The 10740-nt window shown below is 48.4% G+C and overlaps 1 protein-coding gene across 2 annotated transcripts; it reads left to right on the forward strand.

Annotated features, from left to right (window-relative positions):
- Positions 1-959: 959 nt before the first annotated feature.
- On the forward strand, positions 960-3513 carry LOC118010734 (MORF4 family-associated protein 1). Of its 2 annotated transcripts, XM_035005336.1 has the most exons (3): positions 960-1051; positions 1170-1603; positions 2500-3513. In XM_035005336.1, exon 2 carries the CDS (start codon positions 1207-1209, stop codon positions 1588-1590), a length of 384 nt encoding a protein of 127 aa, XP_034861227.1. In that variant the 5' UTR covers positions 960-1051; positions 1170-1206; the 3' UTR covers positions 1591-1603; positions 2500-3513. The 2 variants fall into 2 exon arrangements, with proteins under 2 accessions (XP_034861227.1, XP_034861226.1); XM_035005335.1 differs by having other exon boundaries at positions 1026-1603.
- The last annotated feature ends 7227 nt before the right edge of the window (positions 3514-10740 follow it).

Here is a 10740-nt window from a genome sequence, read left to right on the forward strand (position 1 = left end):
ACACTTACGAGCTAGCTAGCTGCCTCTGATCTCCTGAGGAAGCCCAAAAGTTGGATTTTTAATAGAGCAACCAAAGTATGAAGATCCTGAGAAAAGTCTAAAGGGTAAGGACTTTACATGTGTGTATGTTTGGTATTTACAAAGCATTTTCATGACTATTTCATTCTTAACTCTGCCATATTCAAAACTAGGATTTGTGTCCATGTAGCCGACAGGAAAACAGAAGCCAAACGCACGACTCTTGTGCAAGCTGGATCCCTCACGTTTGTACTGGTTTTGTGACTGGGTTAACGGGCTGGGAAACTAACTTCTTTTCTTAAAATTCTGTCTAGTAAATGTTAAAGCAAGTTCACCGTGTGCCACGCTCTGCTCTGGGATTCAGGGACACAGAGCGGAGTAAGACCACTCACGGAGAAGCCTCCACCAGGTAAAAGGTGTGAAGGCTAGCCAGAAAAACCCTCTTCACATCCACTGAGCTTTGGGTCTGCTGGGTCCTCGGGATGAAGGTACCGGACGAGGCCTGGGACCCTGGAGTGTGGGGGGCTCCGACTGGTGGAAAGACATCCCGAAATTTCCGACTGCAATTCAAAGGAGGAAAACTGCCCTTTCGGGCAGCGGAGAGGGGTCGGGTTGCGCTACTAAAGCGGAAGGGGCTATTGGAGTTAGTCTGGGATGCCACAGCCTTTCTATCTTCTTTATTGTAGGAAGATCGTGTTTATAACTTAAAAATATGTAACTTTCAGTGCTCCAGAAACCCTCCAACGGGAGGGTGCCCCCAGAAGCGCTCGCCCCAAAACGAGGGCGGCGGAACGGCGAGCCACAGGGGAAAGGGGAAAGGGGAAAGGAGGGAAAGCGGGCGCGCATACGTGCGCGCTCGCGGCCACGGGAGAGTGTTTGCTCCGCCCCCCGCCCCGTTGACGTGCGCGCGCCCGCGCCTCGTTCTACGAGCGGCGTGCCCGTAAAGAGGCACGGCCGTGTCGTGAAAGGGGCCGCAACGCGCAGGGCGCTGGTTGACGGCTGGGCCTCCATTTTGTTCGCGGCTTCTCTGCTCGTAAGTCGCTTGTTTCCGTGGCTTCTGTGAGGCGAAAAGTTTAAAAAGGGTAAAAGTTTTAAAGAATATTCTGGAAGTCTGTTGGTAAGCCTAGCGAGTCTCCGTTTTCTCTCCGCAGCAGGCGTCGATAGCGCGGTTCCGGAGAGGCGGGGAGAATGCGGCCCTTGGACATCGTCGAGCTGGCGGAGCCGGAGGAGGTGGAAGTGCTGGAGCCCGAGGAGGATTTCGAGCAGTTCCTGCTGCCAGTCATCAGCGAGATGCGGGAGGACATCGCGGCCCTCACCCGGGAGCACGGGAGAGCCCACCTGCGGGACAGGAGCAAGCTCTGGGAGATGGACAATATGCTCATCCAGATCAAGACGCAGGTGGAGGCCTCGGAGGAGAGCGCCCTGAACCACCTGCAGAACCCCGGCGGTGGGCTGGAGGGCAGGGCGGCCAAGAGGTGCGAGAAGGCCGAGGAGAAGGCCAAGGAGATCGCGAAGATGGCAGAGATGTTGGTGGAGCTGGTGCGGCGGATAGAGAGAAGCGAGTCGTCCTGAGGGAGCGCGGGCGGTAAGGCGGGCGGCCGGCGGGGCCGGGGCGGGGCCGGGTCGTTGCCAGGCGCGCGCTGGGCCCCGGACGAAACCCGCACCGGTAACGGTGCGCGGAGCTGGAAGCCGGGGCGGGGGGCGCGAAGCGAACGCGGGGGGAGGAGGCCGCTCGTCAGGGTTCTTGACGCCGGTAGTTGGGGAGAAGGTAGGTCGGAGGGGGTCTGGTTGAAACCCACGATCGCGGTTCATTTTATTTATTTTTTAAAGATTTTATTTATTTATTTGACAGAGAGAAACACAGCGAGAGAGGGAACACAAGCAGGGGGAGTGGGAGAGGGAGAAGCAGGCCTCCCGCTGAGCAGGGAGCCCGATGCGGGGCTCGATCCCGGGACCCCGGGATCATGACCTGAGCCGAAGGCAGACGCTTAACGACTGAGCCACCCAGGCGCCCCTCCGTTTGGTTTTAAGATTTTTTTTTTTTTTTTTTTTTTGAGAGAGAGAATGAGAGAGAGCACATGAGAGGGGGGAGGGTCAGAGGGAGAAGCAGACTCCCTGCTGAGCAGGGATCCCGATGCGGGACTCGATCCCGGGATCCAGGATCACGACCTGAGCTGAAGGCAGTCGCTTAACCGACTGAGCCACCCAGGCGCCCCGCGGTTTATTTTAGAACGACAGTCGTTGCAGGTCTTTAGGGAAACTAAGTCACACCAGGGGCCACTGAGCGGGGGGGGACGGGGGCGCTTATCCGAGGGAAGGCCACTGCCCGACGATTTCAGATGGTGCCGGAAGACTGGCGTGGGGCAGGGGCGTCCCGAAGAGCTGGCGTCCTGCGTGGTTGAATTCGTGAGGGGTGTTGATTGGTTTTCTTCTTCAGGATTTTAATCTCTTCGTGATGGCTTTCTCCCACCTGCGCCTTAGGTTTACAGCCACCGGATTCTGGTCAACTGATGGAGATTGGCTGACATCCTTGAGAAGCTGGAACCAGAGAGCCTTTTGTTTTCTCTTTTTTTTCCTCTGTCTACACTCTGTCCTCACTTACACTACGTTTCTGCTATGGTCTGTGGTTGACGACCTCAAAATAAGTTCTGTTAAATGTTTTTGGTTGGGGAAGTAACTTTAATTTGGAAGATGCTCTCACACGAGAATTAGGGCCTAGATTGTAAGCTCTTGCAGCAGTCACGTTTGTTCCTGGGCTTTGGTTATTTCTAAATTTTGAGGTGCTTTGTGCTTTCTTGTGTGACTTGATAGCTCCCTGGAACTTTGAGTCTGTGTCACGTGAGACTCAAGAGCTGGGGTTTTCCAGCTCTGGAGGCGCTGAAGGAGCGGCGCTACTTCTAGAAGATTGCTTCGTGCAGCAGCTGCTAAAGAAGCTGAAGAAGAAGGGACCAGACTTCAACTGGAAATGTGAATGGAGCTGATCTGGCTAGAACTGATGAATCGGAAGGCAGTGTGGAGGATGGTAGTGTCTGTATTTCGGGACTTTGATTTCTGTGTGAGACCAAAGGAGAAGAGATGTATTTTGTTCAAAATTTAAATTTTATGTGGCACGCTATCTGATGTAACCTGTCTGATCAGTTTGTTTGGACAACCCAACTCAGCTTTATTTGATGTGGAACCTAGAATAGACAAGATCTCGGTTTTGTACAAGTTGATGTAATACTCTGATGCATTTCAGGGGATTCCGGGCATAAAATGGAAAAGAGATGTGCAAAGGCTCTTGAGGGGCTGGGAAAGGAAAGGAGGACTGTCTGCATTGGACCCTAAACTGGACAGGGACTAGGTATTTCTGAAGTTCATAAGTCGTCCTGCTATAAGTTCATTTGAGTAGCAGACTTGACAAGTATTTGAGGTCAAAACCCTACCATGTGTAATAAAAAGGAAAAAAAAAATGACCATGTTAATAAAAGTGTTCATTTGCTTGAAAAGACAAAAGACCTAAAAAGTTATTGACTAAAATCTTATTTCTCTCAAAATGAAATCAAAGTCACTGCCAAATGGAAGATGAATTTCTCACGGTTTTTGAGGCTCTCAGTAAGCCTCGTCATGGGGAACATTTATCTCTGCATGCTACTACAGGAACCGGTCGAGGAAAGGACAGACTCGGTTCTTAGCGTAGGAAGGGACCTCCCAAAATCCTGTGGTTTGGGCCATTGCCTTCAGAGAACCAAGCCAGAGTACTTTCAGGCACCTAACCTAAAAAACTGGAACATTACTCTAGCCCTCGCATTAGGAATATTAACGATGTCATGATTACAATGGTGTGGTGGACCACACCCCTCCCCAGCACCTTCAGAAATGAAGTGCTTACTCCCCAGCTGCTGAAAGTATTGCTGACAGACAGCCCTCAGCTGGTCAGCCCTCTCGAGAAGACTGTTTGCTTAAGAGAGCTGCCTTTGCAAAGTTCATGGCCCCCTTCCTGGGTGGCCCGTATCCAGTAACTAACTGGCTAGGAGACTAAGGGCTCTTTCCCTCTCACTGCAAGTTGGGACAACTTTGAAGGGCATCTCTGTGTGAGCTCCCTGTGGGGTCTCCTGAGGCTCTTGCTAGGCCTGCCTAGGCTTAAGGACCTCCCCTTCCACAGGGCCTAATCCCTCATAAACTTAACCTGCACTGTAATTTTCATCTTAAAGTCAGCTTGCTGGGAAGCCCAATTGGTAAGTGTAAAACAGTAGGAAGCCATGTGTGTCGAAGGCTACATATCCTGTCTCGGGGAGAGTTAAGAAGCATTTCAGAGCAAATAACTGGTGAAGGCTTTGAAAGATAAGTACAGCTTCTGAGAACAAGAAGAGAATAAGGGACATCCAGGCACGAGGACCAATGTGAGGAAATGCCGGAAGTTCCAAATTTTCTCTGTGGGTCCTAATGGTAAGAAGTGGGTAGGATGAAATTATGAACCAGGAAACAACAGCCACCAAAAAAGTTAAGTTTGGTAATTTGCTAAAACTAGGAAGTTAACATTGGTATAATACTAACTGGACTACAGGCTTTATTCTGCTTTCACCAGTTTTCTAGTAATGCCTGTTCTACTGTTTCAGGATACCACATTGCATTTGGTTTGTTGACTTAAAACGAGTAACACAAATGCACAAAATTAAGATGAAGTGACCCGTTCCTGTCCCCGTCTTCCCAGTTGCCCTCTAGGAAAACAACCATTTAGCAGTATCGTATACCCTTCCAAATATGCATATTTGAGCACATATATATATAACTCTCCCCAACCTTGGGGATTTTTTGGGTTTCTTTTGGTTTTTTGTTTTAAGATTTTATTTGACAGAGACACAGCAAGAGTGGGAACACAAGCAGGGGGAGTGGGAGAGGGAGAAGCAGGCTTCCCGCCGAGCAGGGAGCCCGATGCGGGGCTCGATCCCAGGACCCTAGGATCATGACCTGAGCCGAAGGCAGACGCTTAACGACTGAGCCACCCAGGCGCCCCAGAATTTTTTATTATATATCTACATGTCCTTTATAAACCCCCAGGCTCTCTGTCCCTTTCCTGGCTGTGCTTCAGAGTTCCAGTCATGGACAGCTATGCAGAAAGGCCTGCTGGGGTTCTTGGCCAGGTTCTCTCCATTGCACAGCCTCCCTGAAGCTGGAACCTATCTTTGCTCAGGTGCTTCAGGTGTGACAAGTGTCCTTTTATATCAAATGGGGGCTGTGGGAGCATAAAGCTCTGGAAAGGCATCTGAGAAGAGATAGGCAAAGTATTATGTAACAGAAGTTCTGATAAGAAATGGAGGCAAAGTATGCAAAATGTTCACAATCTGTAAGAATCAGGCTGGGAAGACCACAAAGTAGCCCTACAGAGGCTTCTGCATCTAGATGTTTCATCAGCTGACATGACCCCAGGGAAGAAAGCAAGTTTAATTCTAGTGGACATGATAGGACTGACAATAGTTGAGGATACAATCAACACTTGGGGGCAAGGATTAACAAAAATGACTCAGGGGTGCCTGGCTGGCTCAGTCAGTAGAGTATGCAACTCTTGATCTTGGGATCATGAATTCAAGCCCCACATTGGGTAGAGAGCTTACGTAAAAAATAAAGTGGAAAGTTACTCCCAAGTAAAGGGAGGACACTCCAAGGGGTTCTTAACCTTGCTGAAGATAAAACCTTAGAGTCCGGGCTGCCATGGAACAGAGAGACTGGGAAACAGGAAATCTGGCTCCCAGCCATCCTGCTACTGCTCTCTGTGTGATCTTGGGCAGATACTGGCTTGTCCGAGGTTATTTCCAGCACAGGCATTCTGTGTGACTTCTAGAACTAAAGCTCACCTGGCACAAAACGCTGTAGAGGCCATTAGTGCATAGAGCACTTCCTAGCCCCCTCCTGGGTGAGGGGGCGTGGCGGGGGGGAGAGGGAGAACGAGAGAGATGAATTATAGCCAGTGACTTGTGAGGGAAAGTAGCACATGTCGCATCCAAGCTGAAACCTCCCAACAGGAAACCCTCCAGAGTTCTCTGTGGCACAGGAACAAGCAACATTCAAGATGGTGGTTGATCATCAGCCTATGTTCCTTTGATAAGTGTAGTTTCCCTGCCAACCTATGATGAACACGTAGCACAAACAAGGAAGACCTTAGTTGTTTTAATCCCCTGAGATTTGGGGATTGTTATGATGACGTGAGCCACACTTAAGTGACTGATGATGATACTTTCACCCTTTCTTCTTCTCCTTGTGTTTGATGAGAGGGTTGTCCTTCCTTCTCTCTAGGCCTAGAGCCTCATTTGTCCTCACATCCCTTCCACTTGCTCAGGGCATTTGTCTCCAAACAACAATCTCCTTTCTCATTCATCTGTAATTGTCCGCTTTTGCCCTCAAACAACTCCCAAGATGAAAGAACTCAAATTCAAGTCCCTGGTCCTGGAAACTTCCCGGCAGCAGATAAACATGGAGTGGGTTAAGCTTCCACCATCTTCCAAAAATAAATGGGGATTTGTTACCTGGTTAACACTGTGGCCAGATAAATAAATCCATCCAGGGCTTGCTTCAGTGCTGCCCAAAATAGGTGAGGGCTTCCACTAGTCAATTCTATTTTCCTCTTTTCTGATCCCCATAATGCTCTGTAGTTCCTTTTTCCTGTTTACATCCCCATTCCTCCTCCCTTCAAACTCCTTGATTCACAAAATCCTCCATTCCATTATTCCCAAACTCACCCATATTATTCTTTGCCTCTTCAAAGAACGTTTCTTTACCACCTGTGACAACTGCAACGAGACTTCCCAAAGCCCTGGGCTTTCCTGCAGCCTGGTTGGTGATGATCCCTAGCAGGATGCAACTGATCAAGGACTGCATTTTTGACAGTGGGGGAAAGCAGGGAGGGGGAAAAGGACACAAGGAGTAAAAGGTCAGGGTTTTGACGAGGAACTTGTCACAGCTATGGATGGTATACACTAAAGGGATGGGTGGGGAAATGAAAAGTAGGAGAACTACAGGAGACAGTAGCTATTAAAGTGAATTGAAGGGTCAGTGAGGTTAAAAAGAAAAGGTGCACGTGACTATAGAGCAAATGTCACCTAGGAGGACGGGGTCGTGGTCAGAAAGGAAGAGGGCTGAGCAGGTATTGAGCAGGTTTGGGGCAATAACAAGCCCCAAGTCACCCTTGGGAATAAGTGGCCAAGGGACGTTGAGGAGCTCATCAGATGTGAGGAGGCTGGGGGTCTGGGAGCCCATATGTGGGATGGCCATGGAACTCATCCAAGATGATGGTGGGACATGGGGTGGAAAAGAAGGCCAGGAGCTGGGTGCCAAAGTGTACAATGAATGAGGGGGATCCAACACGGGAGGGGGGTCGGAGAAGGATAGCAGTGGGGAGGGGGAGAGGGTGGTCGGATGAGCAGCACACACTCTAAAGGAATGCCACCTTAGACAAGAGGCAGGACGAGCAGTGGTGTAGCGATGGCCAGGGGAAAGGCTGGTACCAACTCCTGACTGAGGCACAAGGAACAAGGGGAATCCAGCAGCTCTCCCTTCATGGACCTGAGGACCATGCGGGAATAGTCCAGCAAGAGGCAAGGTTGGGGTGGAGGGCAGGGAGCCAGGCAACAGTTCACCAGTTCCTACAGGACCTGGAGAGGGCTTGGGGGTGGAGAGCATTATGGGAAACGTGTCCTAAGAATAGTGCCCCAGGCCGATTTCTACTTGGTTCATCAGCGGGATAGACAGGGGTGATGAGCATGGTAAATCTGGTCCTGAATGTAGTCTGAGGGCAGATGGGCATGGCCTTGGCATGACCACTACGGCAGAGCCAAAAAAGAAGAAGCCATCTTAGAGATGAGATGAGCCTGAGGTCTTTCTCAAGCATGTTGTTGAAAGGTTCTTCCCCAGATAGTGGGTGCCACCCAAGCAGCGAAGACCAGATCCTGACTGTCACCGTCCAATCAAAGCCACTCGTTCCCCAGGGGCACCAGTGAGTTGAGAGAGCAGGGGAAGGACACAGAGACCAGTTAACAAAAAAACTCGTCTTGACAAGATTTGTGGCTGTAATTACATGCACGTTGGAACCGACTGAAAGTAAACAGAAAACACCCTAGGGTTTTGAAGAAATTATACTGGCAAAGAAATTCCAAGCAGGGTGTGCTAAATCCTGTGGTTGATGAACCGGAGGAACAGATGAGCCCCACACCTGCAGTAGCAGGAACCGGGCTTCCTTCCAGTTTGCCCCCAGAAGGGTGCCCTTAAAGTCCAAGGTATGTTTCATGTGTGGCCTGGGAGGATAATAGACAAGGAAGAGCCTCCCTGAGTAGCTCTTCCTGAAGACCACGACCAGGAGGCGCTCAATGGGCTCAGCTGGGAGCCCTGCACTCCTGCTTGTGGCCTCTGATGGCTCCTGACCCCCAAGCTCAGGAAACTTCTACTACAAGCTTCTGCCTAGCTGTCAAGCTCAGCTTTTAGAAACAAACTAACAGACTGCTGGAACAGAAAAAGACACATTAGTGGAAGACACCTGCTCAGATGAATCAGAAAGTGCCAGAAGTGCCCGAAGGTTACCTCGGCTTCGTTATAATGTTAAATCCCCATCTGAATAGTCATCCCAAACCCTACTAGGGAGTCAGGGCTCTGGAGATTATTCCTCATGATCTTCTTATTTGTACAAAGAAAGATGACCTTGTGAGGAAACTCCCCCAGTGTAGTCTCTGTCTACAACTCAGCAGGGAGTGGAACCATGACAAGAGAAGGAGCAAAAAATTTGTGGACATGTTTCTTTTCTTTTTGTAAGATTTTATTTATTTATTTAAGAGAGAGAGAGTGATTGAGAGCACAAACAGGCAGAGGGGCAGAGGGAGAAGCAGGCTCCCCGCCGAGCAGGGAGCCCGATGCGGGACATGATCCCAGGACCCTGGGATCATGACCTGAGCCGAAGGCAGATGCTTAACCGACTGAGCCACCCAGGCACCCTGTGGACATGTCTCTTAAATGATCACAGCTATTACCATTATATTCCAGTAATGGTTTTTTAAACATCATAGATTTGAAAGAATCTAAAGATAAATCATCAGTATTTGTAGTAGAGTTTAGCAAACTTTCTAGAAACAAAATCAATACATGAAAGTCAGTAGGGTTTCTATTCACCAGGAAGAGAAAATATATTTTCTAAAAGGTGTCATTTAGTCCATCCATAGATAAATGGATAAAGAAGATGTGGTATATATATTCAATGGAATATTACTCGGCCAAAAAAATAGAATGAAATCTTGCCATTTGCAACAACACGGGTATAATGTTAAGCGATACGTGTCAGTCAGACAAATAGCATGTGATTTCTCTCACATGTGGAAGAAACAAAACACACAAAGGAAAAAGGAGATAAAAAAACAGCCTCTTAACTATAGACAACAAACTGGTGGTTGCCAAAGAGGAAGTGGGTGGCGGGATGGATGAATTACATGAAGGGGATTGAGAGCGCACATACCATCGAGAGCACTGAGAAATGTACAGAATTGTTGAATCACCATATTGTACACCTGAAACTAATATAACACTATGTTATTTACACTGGAATTTTAAAAATAAAAATTAAACCTAACTACCTCTCAAAAAAAAATAATAAAATAGAAGGTGTCATTTGTAACAGGACCAAGGGGCGCCTGGGTGGCTCAGTCGGTTAAGCGTCTGCCTTCGGCTCAGGTCGTGATCCCAGGGCCCTGGGATCGAGCCCCGCATCAGGCTCCCTGCTCAGTGGAGAGTCTGCTTCTCCCTCTCCCTCTGCCTGCCTCTCTGCCTACTTGTGCTCTCTATCTCTGTCAAATAAATAAATAAAAATCTTTAAATATATATATATATATAATAGGACCAAAACAATTTTTTAATGGTGTATTATTTTCTTAGGGATACTGTAATTGCCACAAACTGAGTGGCTTAAAGCAATAGAAATTCATTCTCTCACAGTTCCAGAGGGTAGAAATCAGGAATCAAGGTATTGGCAGGGTCATGCTCCCCCTTAAGTCTCTAGAAGAGAATCTTTCCTTGCCTCTTCCAGCCTCTGGTGATTGTTGGCACTCCTTGGTGTTCCTTGGTTCAGTTCAATCCCTGCCCCGTTGTCACATGGCCATCTTCCCTGTGCCTCTGTGTCTTCACATGGTCTTCACATAAGGATACCTATCATTGGAGTTAGGGCCCACCTTAATCCGGTATGGTCTCATATTAACTAATTACATCTACAAAGACCCTATTTTTTTTTTTTTAAGATTTTATTTATTTAGGAGAGAGCGAGAGAGTGAGCATGAGCAGGAAGGAGGGGCAAAGGAAGAGGGACAAGCAGACTCCCCACTCAGCAGGGAGCCTGACTTGGGGCTTGATCCCAGGACCCTGAGATCATGACCTGAGCTGAAGGCAGACACTTAACCGACTGAGCCACCCAGGCGCCCCATAAAGACCCTATTTTCAATAAGATCACATTCGGAGGGGCAAGAGTGCACATGAATTTGAAGGAGGAGACACAATTCAACCCAGTACAAATGGTAACTGGGACAATTTCAACAAAACATATGGAAAATCTTTCTGCATTAAATTATAAAATTATGTTGAAATACATTACAGAACACTAAATAGACTGGCAAAATTGGCATTCTAATTCCTTTCCAGATTGGCCCAATTAGTCAATCCAATCCCAAAGAAATCTCATCAGGTGAGTCTGATTGTTTTGGTCATACTTAAAAAACT

Source organism: Mirounga leonina, unplaced genomic scaffold, assembly GCF_011800145.1.
Source record: "Mirounga leonina isolate KUSES-001 unplaced genomic scaffold, KU_Mleo_1.0 Mir_129, whole genome shotgun sequence".
Classification (NCBI taxonomy): Eukaryota; Metazoa; Chordata; class Mammalia; order Carnivora; family Phocidae; genus Mirounga; species Mirounga leonina.

What these genes read in the sequence shown, in the direction of transcription:
- LOC118010734 (XM_035005336.1), top strand. Translation starts at nt 1,207, where the DNA reads ATGCGGCCCTTGGACATCGTCGAGCTGGCGGAGCCGGAGGAGGTGGAA.